The 16,277-nt window shown below is 42.2% G+C and overlaps 1 protein-coding gene across 1 annotated transcript in view; it reads right to left on the bottom strand.

Moving 5' to 3' along the window:
- Window positions 1-16,277, bottom strand: part of jade2 (jade family PHD finger 2) — a 293,930-nt gene that overhangs the window by 254,196 nt on the left and 23,457 nt on the right. The window contains exons 2-3 of the mRNA XM_061740530.1: window positions 13,421-13,484; window positions 682-767 (exon numbers count right to left, since the gene is read on the bottom strand). Coding sequence (XP_061596514.1) covers window positions 682-767; window positions 13,421-13,484 — 150 coding nt within the window. The remainder of the gene's footprint in view (window positions 1-681; window positions 768-13,420; window positions 13,485-16,277) is intronic.

The raw sequence follows: 16,277 nt of genomic DNA, 5'->3' as shown, positions 1-16,277 counted from the left end.
CGCCCCATGCCTAGTGACGATTTAAAAGTCTGAAAGTCCCCACAAGTCAGTCAGAACTGAAGAAGCGTTTTTGAGTGACAGCTGAAGCATCTATACAAGAAAGAAAACTCCACTTGCCTTTCTTTTCAAGCATATAGGATTAATTTTATTCCAATAAAACAAAGATGAAATAAAAAAACATTGTTTTTTTTGTAAAATGAAAAATGTTTTTTCATTTTAACTCTTATTTTATAATGTTGAGAAAAAAAAAAGTTTCATTTGGCAGCTCTGGTCATAGCAGTCAGTTGGAGGGTGGGGTGGGGTGTTTCATCGCCGCCCCTGCTCTGTGAAGTGTGCAGCTTGTGAAACCAGAGTAACGGTTTTGTGCCACCCGCTTGGTGTGAACCGATGTGGAAGCTGCATAATTCAACTCTGAGCGGGCTCTGTGATGTCACGGAACCCTGCCAATCCAAACAACATATCCGTAGACTTACGGTTCCCAAAGCCGGAGTGTATAAGATCAAAGTTTTAGATTCAATAGTCGCTTCAGACACCCGAAACTGTGCTCTTAAACCACAGATGAAGTGAATACATGACTAATATGTGGCTTTCGGCTGATCCTGCTTCTAATAGTCAGTGTTCAGCCCCAAAAACCCCAAATCGATGTGATGAACTTCACACTTTGACGTGGACGGGACTCACCTCTGATGGTTTCTTGTGCTGGTGGCGGACCCATGTGCTGCTGGTGCCCGTATTCTTTGATAACCTGGACCATGAAGTGACTTGGCCTGCAGAAATAAAAAAAAACACACATCATCAGCATAACTAACACCAACGAGCTAGGGCTGGGGATCGATTCAAATGTCAAGAATCGATTCGATTCCGATTCTTAAGATTCAGAATCGATTATCAAGATTTGATTCGATTCGATTCCGATATTGATTTGGGTTAATTTTATTAAAACTGTTTTTTAAGCTGTTGCATGAATTATATGACTGTACTTATGCAAAATATTACTACTAGTATTATATTGAGATTAAACAGCAAGTATTGGCAGCTAATGATGCTGTAAGGACCAATCAGCTCCCAGAATGCTGATAGAACTGCTTTCAGAAACATTGTGGGTCAGAATTACCAAACAGATCCAGGGAGGAAACAGAGACGGATGAAATCGGTTTTATTTTTTCCCCCACATTCCGTTTTTATTTGTTCCATTTTTGGTCTATTTTGGTTTTTAATTTTTGAGCATTTGGTTTTTAGCATTTTTTGCAAATGTAACCCCAAGACAGTATTTAAAGTAATGAAATATAGACAATTTATGCAATTATAACCTAACACTTTAATGTTTTCATACCTTTAAACATGGCACCAGTTATTCTCGTGTCCAACAAAACATTCCTTTTTTGGGGATAAACAAAAAAATAACTAAAAGTTGTAATGCAATGATGAAAAAAAAAATACATAAATAAATTTAAAAAAAAATAAAATAAAAAAATAAATAAATAAAAAAAATCGATCTTTAGACATATGAATTGATTTTTAAGAATTAATATGAGAATCGATTTAGAATTGGGAAATTTTTTCAACACAGGCCTAAAACTAGCATCTTTTATTTTTCTTCAAGTGTTCTTGTGGGAACATTTTCTGTCTCTTCTCAGTGTTTAAACACGTCTTCATCGAGAACAAGACAAACTTAACCTGTGTTTGATTTGCAAGAAGCACTTAATCAGTATTGATTTGAAGTGGAGAATGAGGAACAGGTCTTTGGCTGCAGACCTCACTCCACACACACTCGCACACACACGCACAGAAACACACACACACACACACAGCAGGCGCTCAGATTCACTCCAAAGAAACTTTATAGTCCCATTAGAGAAATTTCTTTTTGCAAGAGCAACACATGCGTAATAAAAGCGGGAGTTGCAATCATGAACCGGCAGGAAATCAGTTATTAGTTATTAAAGAGCAGAAAGCTACTCAACAAAAAGGTTTTAAATGAGCATGAGATGGGGTTCACACTTTTGTAATTTACACGAATGGAGACATGAACAAGGAGAAAGCAGCTGACTGAACTCTCCACCGCCACCGCACCGCGCCGCGCCGCACGGCGGCTACCAGGGGGTCACACCGTCGACTGGAGCATATTTATGATCGACGAAGAGGTTCAATAAGAAATGACCATATAAATAACATCTTGTTAAGGTGTCAGCCCACTGCGGCTCTTTACAAGCTCATTAATAGACAACTTAATAGCAATTAGCCAGACACTGCTGCCAATAATGCACCCACTGCTTTAATCAACAACTCGGCGTGCCTCTTCTCCGCCAGCGTATGTACGTCAGCTGTGCTTTTATTTATTTATTCTCCTTTCTAAAAGCTGAAAAAACAAAAAAAGGACACTGAAAAGCTTACAGTTTTTCACAATTGTTAACACACAAAAAACGAAAACTTGGCACAATTTGCACAACCATCACTTTAAGTACCTAATCAATCAACACAATTTACACTACATCACACTCCCTTATCTGCATTAGACTCTGACTTTCCTTCTTTACACTCTGTTGTCAATTTCACACAATCTTGTTGTCAAAACACTACACTCAGTGTTCAGTCGTTGCACACACTTCTCACATAAAATCACAAAGCATCAATCTACAACACACACATAGTCAAATCTCAAAACATCCACGTCTGGTGAGCCATTTGCAATCAGGACTGCACTATCAAAGGGCCTTGAGAGCAATGTTTTGTTTGGTGAACAATGGAGGAGGCTTGTGCCGATGTAAGTCCTGAGTCCTGTCAGGGCTTTATGCGCCACTCAAGGCGTTTTTTCCAACGCTGCCTGGACAGGGAGGACATTGCTGTGGATGTGGATGAGGCCCTCTGGCCAGATAGAAACCAGAGGCATGATGGAGGGGGGGTTTGAGCAGGCCAGTTCACAGTACATTTACGTCCAAAAATGTATAAAAGAAAAATAAATAAAACATTTTTTGGCTGCATATGTTTGTGCTGTTTTATGTTTGACTATGACAAAAGTAGGCCTACACAGTAATCTTCCAAAAAGATAAATTGATTATTCTCAATAGTCATTGACATCCATGTGTGTTCCATTTCTATGATTGTGTTTTCAGTTTTGCACTTCATTGTGCTGTGAATGCTTGGTGTGTGTGCAGTAAATGCTTAGTTGTGTGTACCAAATGAATGGTATGTGTGTATCATTTGAAAATATGGCTGTGTGTACCAAATGAAAACATGAGCTCCATTTTGGGAACAGTTAAGAGATTTGATGGAAAAGAGTCTTCCTGGAGAAGAAGTGACAGGGTTTAGCATTTTGTGTGTGATGTTTTCAGTTTTGTGTGTGCAGTTTTGAGAATGCCGTTAGGTTGTGAAAAACGTGTGTTAGCAATTGTGAAAAACTGTATTTCCCATCCTAATGAAGAGGATTATTATTAAAATGGGTTTTTAACCCTTGTCCTGTCTTTGGGTCAAGGGAGGGTGAAGGGAGGAAAGAAGGAATGAAGGAAGGGAGAAAAGATGGAAAGAAGGAAGGAAGTAGGAAAGGAGAAAAGGAGGAAAGAAGGAAGGGAGAAAAGATGGAAGGAAGGAAGGAAAGAAGGAAGTAAGGAAGAAAGGAGAAAAGAACAAAAGAAGGAAGAAAGTAGGAAAGGGAGTACGGAAGGGAGAAAAGATGGAAGGAAGGGAGAAAGGAGAAAAGAAGGAAGGAAGTAGGAAATGGAGTAAGGAAGGGAGAAAAGATGGAAGGGAGAAAGGAAGGAAAAAGGGGGAGAAAAGGAAAGAAAGAAGGAAAAGCAAAGAAGGTAATAAAGGAACGAATGACGAAATGAAGGTAGGAAGAAAAAGGAGTAAAGGAGGATAAAAAAGGAGGAAAAGAGGAAAGGAAGAAGGAAGGAGAGAGCATGGCAGGAGGAAAGAAGGATAGAAGAATTGGGTAATTTTGACCCAAAGACAGCTCAAGGGTTAAAAACACACGTACCGTATTTTCGCGACCATTCGGCGCACCGTGTGGAAAGGCGCACCCTCATTTTTGTGTGTCATTTTTAGATTTAAAACATACATATGGCGCACCGACCCAAAAGGCGCAGTCTACAGAGCAGAGCTGCACACACGCGTGCCGCAAAACACGCCGGCCGGAAAACACACACACCCGCTGCAGAACGCACACACATGCAGAACGCACACACACAAGCACACAAGCGCTTATTTAAAAAATAGAGTGGGAGCAAAACCTCTGTTTCTGCATTAAAGAGCTCCACTAATTCAGCTGCGCCAGTCCGAATTTCCTCTGTGTCAGTCACTTTCTGCACAACAGTAAATAAACTTTTCATACCCCGTTGTGCGGATCCTCCACCGCGCAGAGCCCGTCTCTCCCCAGCGGGGTGGAGCAGCGCGTCCCGGGTCCCGGGTCCCGCGTCCCGCGTCCCGGGTCCCGCGTCCCGGGTCCCGGGTCCCGCGTCCCGGGTCCCGCGTCCCGCTCCGCGCTGGACCCGCTCCGCGCTGGACCCGCTCCGCGCTGGACCGGGTCCGCTCCCCGCTCTGCTCCCCCGCGCTGGACCCGCTCACACAAGCGCTGTCGGGGAGCCGGTACCGGGGTTTGTATCCGACAGGAGCTCCAGTCCGAATTTCCAGACCTGTCTCAGCCACCTGATCATCATCATCCCTTCATCCAGCCCCCCCTTTCCATTCGTCCTTATAATGACTCCGACTGGAAACGTCTTATGCAAAGTTTTTCTTTTAAAAATCCCCATAGGTTTCTGTCCATCAGCTGCGCCCGGCCAGCACCACATAAACCAGTAAGTGTGTGTCGCGCCGCGAATACACACCCGCGCATGTCGGGATCCGGTACCGGGTTTGTAACCGACAGATTTGACTTCAAATTTCGGAGGGTGAAGCTGATCAGACCTGAGACAGACCCCAGAAATCTCTGCTCTTAAAGCGGCCGGGAACCAGGTCGATCGGACCGCTTTGGGAACCAGGAAGTCGGCTGCAGCAGCGACCATCACCGCGCTGCTGCAGCCGCTGCTTTAACCGGGGAATGTGGACGGTTCCGACATGCAAAACACACGCGCGCTGCAGATAAGCAAATAAGTGTGCTTATTTAAATAGAGCGGGAGCAAAACTTAGTTTGATTGTATTTTATTTCACTTTACACATCAAGCAAATCCTTAAAAGTTTTCACCTTCTGTTTCGCATTAAACAGCTCAGTGGATGGTCTCATTCAGCTTCACCCGCCCCCTTCTCCCTTTACCGTTCTCATGGCCAGCCTTACATTACCGTAATTCAGGTAATAGACACGGCGCACCGTTTCTTAAGGCGCCCGGCACATTTAAAAAAAAAAAAAAAAAAAAAAGTTGCGCCTTATGGTCGCGAAAATACGGTATATGGAGGAAGCCGTACTGTGTGATGCTCAGATAAGTCCTGATAAATCATTTACATGGAAACAGCTGCTGTAGGCCGTCTACGCACACATGTTCACCAAAGCTCCAACCCTTCTGGGATGATGCCTTCATGCGGGTGGCACTTTTTTCATCCCAAGCTACTGGGCTTTGGTGTCATCAGCCCACAAAACATTTTGCCAGCAGCATTGTTGATTTTCAGGAGGGGTCTTTGGCACGCTTCAGACACGCAGCCATGTTTGCAGTCCCTGTGGCGTCTTCAGGCCTTAAACTGTTACCCGTGGGTTCATCTTTACCTCATTACGGCTTCTGTGTTCCTCTTTGAGGGCATCTTGGCTGTGCACTAACTTCTAGGAAGAGCAGACTGTGGATTGATATCTAAACCCTCTCCAGCCTCGTGACAGATCATCTACTCTTGATCAGCGTCTTTAGAGATCCACCGTTCGCAAGGCAAGGTTCATGTCAGTAACTGCTCCTGATGAAAAGGACACTTAAAAAGTCTGGATGTTTTTGAAATCGATAAAAGTAGCTCTAATGTCATTTTCTTAACTGGCCGGCAGGTTTTCAAACAGGTGACATCAGTTAGCATTTGTTGAAGTGATTCATCTGTGTTTCCTCCAGCGCTGTGAATGTACAGGACTGTCTCAGAAAATTTGAATATTATGATAAAGTCCTTTATTTTCTGTAATGCAATTAAAAAAACAAAAATGTCATACATTCTGGATTCATTACAAATCAACTGAAATATTGCAAGCCTTTTTTTTTATTATTTTAATATTGTGATTATGGCTTACAGTTTAAGATTCCCAGAATATTCAAATTTTTTGAGATAGGATATTTGAGTTTTCTTAAGCTGTAAGCCATGATCAGCAATATTAAAATAATAAAAGGCTTGCAATATTTCAGTTGATTTTTAATGAATCCAGAATGTATGACATTTTTGCATTACAGAAAATAAAGGACTTCATCACAATATTCAAATTTTCTGAGACAGTCCTGTATGTTCAATGAAGACATGATTGTTGGTGTGTGCTACCAGCTCAAGTGTAAAACGGCTGTCTGTTATAGCGCTTTAGATGAAGACGACATGACAGTTTATGACAAATTATTGCCAAAAATCCAACATTAAATTCCGAAAAGAGTTGACGCTGTGATGCATCAACTTCATCATTGAGATCGTTTTGAAATCAATCCCTGGTGTATCTGCTTCTGTTAACGCAGTCAGAGTGTGCCACCTTGTACACCATTCCCGTCATCCAAACGCATTCTTAAAAAGGTCTCCTTGACACATTGAATGATCACAGGAGATACACCAGGTAAGTAAAGTGAACCTGTGTCTCAGTCCTTTCTGAACAAATATCCAGATCATCCCTTGAAGAGTCTCCTGCGAGTTTCAGACGTGCATTAAAAGTACTTTTTTTTCTTTTTTATCTTCATCAAGCACTTGAAAAAAATGTAAAACTCCTGTGGTAGATTTTAGTTTTTTTTTTTTTTTTTAAGTTTAGTTTAGTTTATTTTCCGTCATGACACAAAAAAATAAATAAAAAACCAAGAATAAAACTGACAACAAGAAAACGTTCAATTGTTCAAAGAAAACATAACAAAAAAGTTTCCAGTATACAAATAAACAAATAACATCTAGAAAAAGGGGTAGGCTGAAGCAAAGCGTATTATTTGCCTACCCTCAAAAAGATTAATTAAAGTAATAAAATAAAAGCAAAAAGTAAGAGAAAGACTGCCCGTAAAACAAATTGCCTCTGTAGGGATAACAAACATTCCTCAAAAAATAAGAAAGATTTTTAAAATAAAAGGTGCAGTCTACATGTTACCTTCATCCTTAAAAAATCAAAGCAAATCACCAATTAAATAAATACCCAAATCAACATCAAGCCACTCATTAATTTAATATAAGGAAATCCTCCTTCTTTTCAATGTTTTTTTAAATAAAGTTAAAGTTCTACATAATTTCAAATCTATATCTAATTTATTCCATACATCCACCGATTTTGGATTATTGGGGAATAAAAATATATTTTTTTAAAAGCATATGAAACTACTTTCAGCCTCTCTGGCTCCTGTTTACTCCAGAATGACGTCAACATCCAATTTGGCTGCAGCCGGAGCGTCAGGACGCCCATCGCTAAAGGTCACCTTGCACGTGTCTGTGTTCAACAAGGCTTGAAGTCGTTTGAATGACGAGTTATCAGTTTTTATTACCCTTTTACAGTTATCAATTTCCAGCATGTGAAACATTTAGTGAACATCTGGAAGCCATGCGTGCACCACTGAACACCCACAAGTAAACTAAACATGTCGGAGACGCTGGGGTGAAACGTGAGGAGCGGTTGGAGGAACAACTGCTCGGTTTCTGGTGGTTACGTCCAAGACCGAGCGCTCGGCTCGCGCCGCTACTGCAACAATATGCAGGTTTCCAACCAGAACCTGACGGCAACACGAGCGGACCGAACTGTTTGGTTCCAGTGAAACATGCCTGGTGCTGTAAATGCAGAAAATCCTGTTCCTGAGGATTTTAAAAAGCATCTTTTCCATATCAAACCTCGTTTTCACAAATTAGGCTCGCTCACAACGGCTGCTTTAGTGGTGATATTGACACCTGATGTATTTGGACGTATCCAATAATTACAATCAGTGTAATCAATCATAAAATCAGTGTAATTACACGGGGAACAATGCTCCAATATTAATCAGATCCAGACAGTACTTTGAATAAGAAACAACCATTCAGCAGCAACCTTCATCCAAATAAGCTCATAATTAAAGTAAGCAGTGAATAAGACATCAGTACTGGTCACGCTCACGTTACCGTGGACACAATTTGAGAATTTCGCATGACTTAAAAGGAGAGAGCTGCGTCTGTGCCCTGATCCACGCCTGTCAGGTGGGGTTGCAGTAAATCCTGGAGGAAACGCCAGAATAGCTGCTGATCCAAGTTCCTAGTGCCTGCTTAGAAAAGCATCGCCCCTCGTGGGAACAGCTGAAACAAAAGCCAGCGGACGAACAAGCCGTAGCTCAGAAGGCGTTAGCTTTCATCTTACCTGTGCACGCTCCTGCAAAAGAGGATGTCAGGGTTTGACACTTCCCCCCAGTTTTTGAGTTTCAGTTCTGTCCCTCCTGTTTCCAATCTGCCCTGATTGTCTGCACCTGTGTCTCGTTATCCCCTGTGTATATCTGGTCTTGTGTATATCCCCTTCTCCCTGTCGGTCCGTACTGTTTCTACCTCCATGTTTCCTGCCAAGTTTTTGCTCCAGTTTTTTTGAATCCCTGTTTTGTGTTTTCTTATCCTGCTAAGCAGCGCTTTGGTTTTTGGTTTCTTTAAAATAAACCCTGCTTTTTTTGCAACTCCTGCCTCCTGCTCTCCTGCGTTTGGGTCCTCAACAAACACCAACCGTGACAGAGGATGCATGGCCGTTAATCGAACTGTGCTCTTCAACATGCAAACCTGAGAACTAAAAGCAGCGCATGCTCACACCTTATTTGGAATATTGTCTTCTTTGTAATAAAATAGTCAATCTTATGTAACCTAAGCAGCAATAACCTCAGTCAAACATCTATGGATGACGTGAATGCAGTTTTTTTGTTTCCGGGGCTTCGTTAGTAGATTACAACAAATATTTAAAAAGGTCAAATGAATGATGCACCAAGGAAGAGCGGCTCCCACAGGACACTAGGGCTGCAACTAACGACTATTTTAATAGTCGACTAGTCACCGACTATTGAAACGATTAGTCGCCTAATCGGATAATTAGTCATTTTTTCTTAAATTTAGTATGTTGCTTTAATTATGTGGCAAATGATAATAAACACGAGAAAGATGGGTACTTCAATGAAAAATACAGGACTGTCTCAGAAAATTAGAATATTGTGATAAAGTCCTTTATTTTCTGTAATGCAAAAATGTCATACATTCTGGATTCATTACAAATCAACTGAAATATTGCAAGCCTTTTATTATTTTAATATTGCTGATCATGGTTTACAGCTTAAGAAAACTCAAATATCCTATCTCAAAAAATTATAATTTTCTGTGAATCTTAATCTTAAACTGTAAGCCATAATCAGCAATATTAAAATAATAAAAGGCTTGCAATATTTCAGTTGATTTGTAATGAATCCAGAATGTATGACATTTTTGTTTTTTTTAAATTGCATTACAGAAAATAAATAACTTTATCACAATATTCTAATATTCTGAGACAGTCCTGTAGATATTTTATTCAACTTTGCCGCTGTTCATACAAAAAGTTAATAAAATGTCCTATCTAAAACCAAGGACAGGTACAGTGATCAGTCAGTATGGACATAAATCCATTAATAAATAAACCTCTGTCCATTATTTTTCATTTTTTAAGGACAGGCTGTTATATAAAAAATAAAATAAAACGTCTCATATTTTTTCTCCCTCAAGTGGGTGAAATCGGTTCTGGATGGCAGGACGTTCTCTGGGTTGAACTGGTGTATCATTTGTTGAAACACGTCACCCAGACCCGACGTGCTTTCTCTTCAAATGCTTGTGCATTACCAACGTGCTCCCGTGATAAGCAAAGAAAGTCATCTTTTTATTTACCGTATCGAGGCTAAAAGGCTCAAAAAATTTAGAAGTTTTGTTACATGCAGCTGCTCTACAGGACGCCGTCATTTCTGTTTACCCGCTACCGCTCGGCAGAGACGCTATCGCGCATGCGCGACTCTCTGCAGAGAACGTATTGAAGTGAGATGCCTCACACTTGGAAAAACACGTCTGGCGACAATTGTCGACAATGGAATTCATTGTCGACAATTTTGATTGTCGATTTTTGTCGACAACATCGACGAATCGTTGCAGCCCTACAGGACACATGCGAGTGGTCGAGCGAGACGAGTCCACAAACGCAACGCCGGATGAGCGTACCGCGCCCCAGACCAACGGGAACAAGAGTTCAAGGGACGAATCAAGTAATATCCAACTTAAGAGTGCTACATGGAACTCTTGTACCAGTGGGAAAAGGGAAAAATAATAAATCAAATCTTCCTAACTAGTAGTCAATGCTTTGTGGGAGGGGTTTGTAATTTGTGAACTTGTCGTGACTCAACTTCAGCTGTCAGGTTTAACAGCTAAAATGAACTCCAACATGACTGCAGGGGATGTTCACAGCTGGCAGCGAGTGAGGCTATTTGCAAGAGGAAAAAATATCCAGATATCCAAGTAACAGACAAAAATCTCTAGACGCCCAAATGTCAGGTCCAGCCTACAAATACTGCACATTGGCTGTGGCAACATGTGCACGAAAAAAAAAACGTAATAAAAGCCAACAGCAGCTCTGAACAGCGTGCAGACTTACAATCAGCTCCTCGGAGGGTTTGCTGCTGCATTCACACACAGGAACTCCTTAATTTTCCAGGCTTCTTACTAGGCAGCTGTCAGGGTCATTTCCAAAATATGTTGAATGTTCAGGATATTTTCCATTCTCAAGTGCAGCCCAACCAGAAAGAAAATAACCTGGGTATAATCACCCTGCACTGATGCTGCACTACTCGTGCACTAGGGTTTCTCACTCCTGTTTATACTTCTCTAAGTACACATTAGTTTAATGTTTTAAATAATGGGCAGTGCAGCCCAACTCTATACTTATGCAAACATTTTGGAGACATGAAAACCTTTAATATTCGTTGGCTGCGCGCTAATCTGCCCGGCTCTTTTCATGCATCTGCATGCCACGAGAGCCTGTGTGCGCGCAGGTTAGATCTGCACGCCTCACATGTGGCAGCTGCACAGCTCCGTCACTGTGGCCAGATAACCATAACAGGGCACGGTGCACACGAAGGTTACCATCATGGCGGTGTGTTAATTAAAAGCTGCGCCCGGTGCACAACAGCCGAAATTATCATGGGCATCCTTCAATTAGAAAGCCGATAACTTCCAGCGAACAGATGCAGCTGGAGTCCACAAAGCAGCGGTCAGGAGGAACTAACAGCTAAAGGCTGATTATAAAGCTGGCAGAGTAGCCTTGAACACAGGTGGTCTGAAAAACACACCATTAAACCTGCTGTTAAATACATTATACATGCAGGCCTGTGACCACATTACACTTAGAGCAGCCAGAGATCCTGTCAACCTGCAGAGTAAAGAGCTTCATTTCAAGTTTGCACAACTAAAAACACACAGAAATAATCTCCTTTGTACAACTTAAGTCCATAATAAATGAAAAACTGATTAAACAAAAAGCACCGGGCTGCTTCCTCCTCTCCAAGTCTGCAGTGTTATCTTTTCACCCGTTAAAGGCGGCGTTAGAGCATCAAAGTTGGTTCTTTGAGATAAAAATGAACAGAAAAGGAAAGCGGCTCTTTTAATGGAAAGTTATCTTATTGATTTTTCCATTAAACTATAATAGGGAAGCAGATTTCACACATATCCCAGAGAACGATGATGCAAATTGAGAAGGTTTTATTCACAATGACACAAAAGGGAGCAATAACGCACGTAGGCAACTCCCTGGGGAACATTTCTTTGGTTTCTCGAGTAACATACATAAATCCACTTCTAAGTTATAGAAATATCTGAAAACTTCATGAGGACAACAGGTTTTAGAAACACCAAAGTTAAATTTAGGTGCCCTTTTTCCAGTTTTATAGGAAAACACTACAGCAAAAAGCCTTAAATTGATCAAGTCCAACTGAAAAAGATCAAGAAACAAAACGCTGAGATCTGCAACAAAACGGAGAGATCCGGAGTGAAAATCCAGTGTATTATGTTGAATTACTAATCATTCAAAAACTGTCCCCTATAGATGGATTTATAGTAGAAACCACAAGAGATGGTAACATACTTTGGTCAAATTTTCATTGGCTGGTGATCAGAATCTGACAAGCGTTGATACCATTAAATCCCATGTTTTCTCCTGGTAAGTGAATGCACCTTCATGACGAAGAAGTCACCGGACAAAACATCTTCAGCTTTAAATTTTCCTTTTGAATGAAGAATAAAGATAGAAATCAATACGTACAACCTGAAAGGTAACAATAACCTGCAGAAGAGCAACAACCAAGTGCCATGGGTTAGTCTCGGTGCACTTTACATTTGATCATTTTAGTTCATATTTTAGTCTGTGTTCATGTGTTTTGTTTTCACTCTGGTCCAAACAAGAAGCCCCATGACAAGGTCAACGCTGCTATTGGTCAATATCAGAGGAGGCTGAGCGCCATGTTTCCATGACAGCCAACATGAAATTAACAACTGCGCGTTTTGAGCCAGACTTGGACATTTCTTGGACTTGTACCAGTCCAGCCAAACTGTACTGAGAAGTCAACTCAATTTACAAACTACACAGCTTATAGAAAGTTTGTAAATGAGGCGCGTCTGAACTCACTGGTCCACTGGTCCAAATACTACTAAGTCATTTGTACGTAGAGCAATACAGTGTGTCGTGAGTTCTTTCAGACTCTACTGCAGTAGATGCGCCGGCGCCATCCCTGCCGCTATGATAAACGCAACTGATCACCACTGATCATTACTGCAGTTACTGCATCACTGCGCTCCGAAAAAATAAAATCACACTCATATTTTCTGTGCTTTATGATCATCTTTCCACAGTGCTGCTTTTTTACTCCGTAGAGCATAAATTTGACCAAAATTTTTTTTTAAAACAACAAAAAAAAGCATTGCCATCAAAAATATACCGGATATCATTGCAGGGCAGTCGTTTTCCAACGTTTTGAAAATGTTTTATGCTTTTTAAAGTTCCAATAGACCCCCCCATGACCCTGTACATCCCCTAATGTCACACATGACCAAAGTCAACACAACTTTTAGGAAAAAGTCAAAACCTAGACAAGTGAGCAAAGCAGCTCGGAGAGGCCAAAGTCTGGAGGTGACGTCTTAACAAAAGAAACAGGAGCGTCTGAGGCGCAATACGACGTCAGCGCGGGAACTCACTTCGCTCCATGTGAGCACACATGCACACACACACACACATACACACACACACACACACACGCGCACGCACACTCCCCGAGTCTGTCCAACTTACTGTCGGTGGTGTCGGAGTCGTTGCTGCTCGTGGAGTATTTCCTCCTCTTCTTTTCGCTCTCCATCTGTCAGGGAGGAGGAAGGCAGGCGAGGAGAGAGGAAGGGAGTGTGGAAGGGGGGGGGGGGGGGGGGGGGGGTGGCAGAGAGGGGAGAGAAAAAATGAGTGAGAAGATGTTCACAACGTTCACAAGTGTGAATGAAAAGATGCACTGATGGCACCAATCTGTCAGATTGGCCGCTGGGCCCCCCGCCAGAGTAAACCCACTTGATCACCATCACACATTAGGGATTTAGACTCGCTGGGAACTTAAGGACGATACAGTTGTTTGGTTTCCTCACATGCGGAGAGATTTCTCCTGCAAGTCAAGAGGGAATTTAACTTGTCCTTTTTTTTATTTTGGAGGTATTTTTTATTCATAATCATTTTTGACAAACAAAATTAAACCATAAATAAACAGAAAGCACATAGCATTTTGTTTATTTGTCACTTTATCTTTTCTATTTCTAAAATCAGAACTGAAAAATATGTTTAAAAAGAAAAAAAATAAAGGCTTGTGTTATAATCCAGTTTGATCCAGAAGGTTACTTTTACTTTCCAGCAAAAAACAAAACAAAACAACAAACACTTTTTTTCCTTCGGCATCAGAAATTAACTCCTGTGTAGGTTTTCAAACACTCCTGTGTCACGGTTGGTGTTTGTTGATGACCCAAACGCAGGAGAGCAGGAGTTGCAAAAAAGCAGGTTTTATTTTAAAGAAACCAAAAACCAAAGCGCTGCTAAGCAGGATCACAAAACAGGGATTCAAAAAACAGGGAGAAGGGGAATGACAAGACCAGATATACACAGGGGATAACGAGACACAGGTGCAGACAATCAGGGCAGATGGGACACAGGAGGGACAGAACTGAGGCCCCGTTTACACGGAGCAAAAACGTAGGCGTTTTCATGCGTTTTGGCCGTTCGTTTACACGAAAACGGAGCTCAAAGTCACCAAAAACGATAATTTCTGAAAACTCCGGCCAAAGTGGAGATTTTCAAAAGCTCCGTTTTCACGTTCGCGTCTAAACAGAGGGAAACGGAGATTTAGGCTTCAGAACGTCACATTATGCAACAGAAACGTCACCAGCGTCATGAGTGCGACCTGTGTTTACAATTTGTTTGGCCACCGTCAATATTTTCTTGTATTTTACCTGTTTTATATTCTAAAGTCACACTTAAAAGTAACTCCACTTCTCTGTCACTCCAAACGAAAGACTCTCGTTCCGTCTTGGAAGTAAAGCCTGAATTATGATCCCGCGTTAAATCGACGCAGAGCCTACGGCGCAGGGTACGCAGCGATGCGCGCTGTACGGTGTGCGTCGCCGCGTACCCTACGCCGTAGGCTCTGCGTTGGTGTAACGCGGAACCATAAATCAGCCTTAACTGGAAGTTACACGTGTCATTTGTTGATGTTTTTTCCAGGATTCTGATTGGCTGGCATGATGTTAACAGCGTATTTATGCGGATTCGTGTAAACGAAGAGATTTTGAAAATGATCTCGTGTAAACGATGGAATTTTTCAAAACGTAGGGGGGGGGAAATATCCGTTTTTGTAAATACCCGGCTACGTGTAAACGGGGCCTGAAACTCAAAAACTGGGGGGAAGTGTCAAACCCTGACATCCCGGAGATACAGCGGAGAGGTTTGAGTGTGTCCTTGTGTCTCCTGGATCACACAAGAGCAAATATAACAAATGTTGTCAAACCACGGGCCAGGGGGTGTTCGCAACAGATTTCATGAGTATGAGCAGAACGTCAATCATTTAACGCAACATTCAGAGCCAACAAACATCTAATCGCTATTAAACGCTGACAGGAGTGTTTGGAGATCCTTTACGGCCATTTTTAAAACATCAAATGAGGTGATATATATGTCAGAGGAAGGGGCCTCCTTCCCTCCCATCAACAACTGATCAATCTGCACCGTGCAAGCTGCTCAGACGCACGCTGGACCGTGATTTTACCGTCAGCTCGTCTGTTTTTATCTGATCATACATTCACGTTTGTTTGAGTGTTGTATATTCGACATAAACCCGTCACAACTCCATGAAAGTCTGAAGGAGTCTAAGCAGGCTGCCAGATTTACGCAGTAAAGCCAAAAGAGGGGGCGCGCTACACCCTCGACTGGGGAGCAGAGATTTATGTGGCTGACGGGGTGATTCCCTCCTCAGCCTCGGCCTCACCACCTGCCCTGCACACACAAAACTACGCTGACGTTTATGCCGCCAAAAAAAAAAAAAGAAAACGAGAGAGAAAATACAGTCTGCCTCTGACGGTTTCCGTTCCAGCGTGACCATTTTTCCTTCTCTTTACCGACTTCCATGCTTTACGATAATAGGGACGTGTGTAGTCTGCAGAGTAACTTGAAGTACATTATTGAGTCCCTGTAGTCCCCCCTCCCTCCCCCATCTCTTCCCATCTGTCTAGATTTACCTCATTTTCTTTATATCTATGCCTCTGATGAGCGGCGCTAAGTGCATGACCGACTTCCTCCAGCTATGTCTGCCTGCCTTCAAAGTCTGCACGCAGGGATCGTCTCCGGGTTTCCCCCTCGCCTGCTCAACTCTCGGGCGACCCACTTAGACACCGCTCCAGCTACCTACGTCTCTGTTTTCGACATTTTTTCTAAACCTGCCAAAGGAAAACTCAAACATATGACACGAGGTGAAAGTGGTCTATTTGCAAAATTGTCCTGGTAGGAACGCACTCGTTCTGTGACAGTGACAAGCAAAACCTGCTGGAGACCTGTAAAAGTCATGGCCCACCTGGTGGCCTCGGCAGCAGTGGCGTCACCAGGGGGTGGCCAAGGGTGGCCACGG

This window comes from Cololabis saira, chromosome 14, assembly GCF_033807715.1.
Source record: "Cololabis saira isolate AMF1-May2022 chromosome 14, fColSai1.1, whole genome shotgun sequence".
Taxonomy (NCBI): Eukaryota; Metazoa; Chordata; class Actinopteri; order Beloniformes; family Belonidae; genus Cololabis; species Cololabis saira.
The sequence above is the reverse complement of the archived record's forward strand: the minus strand, read 5'-3'. Positions and strand labels throughout refer to the sequence as shown.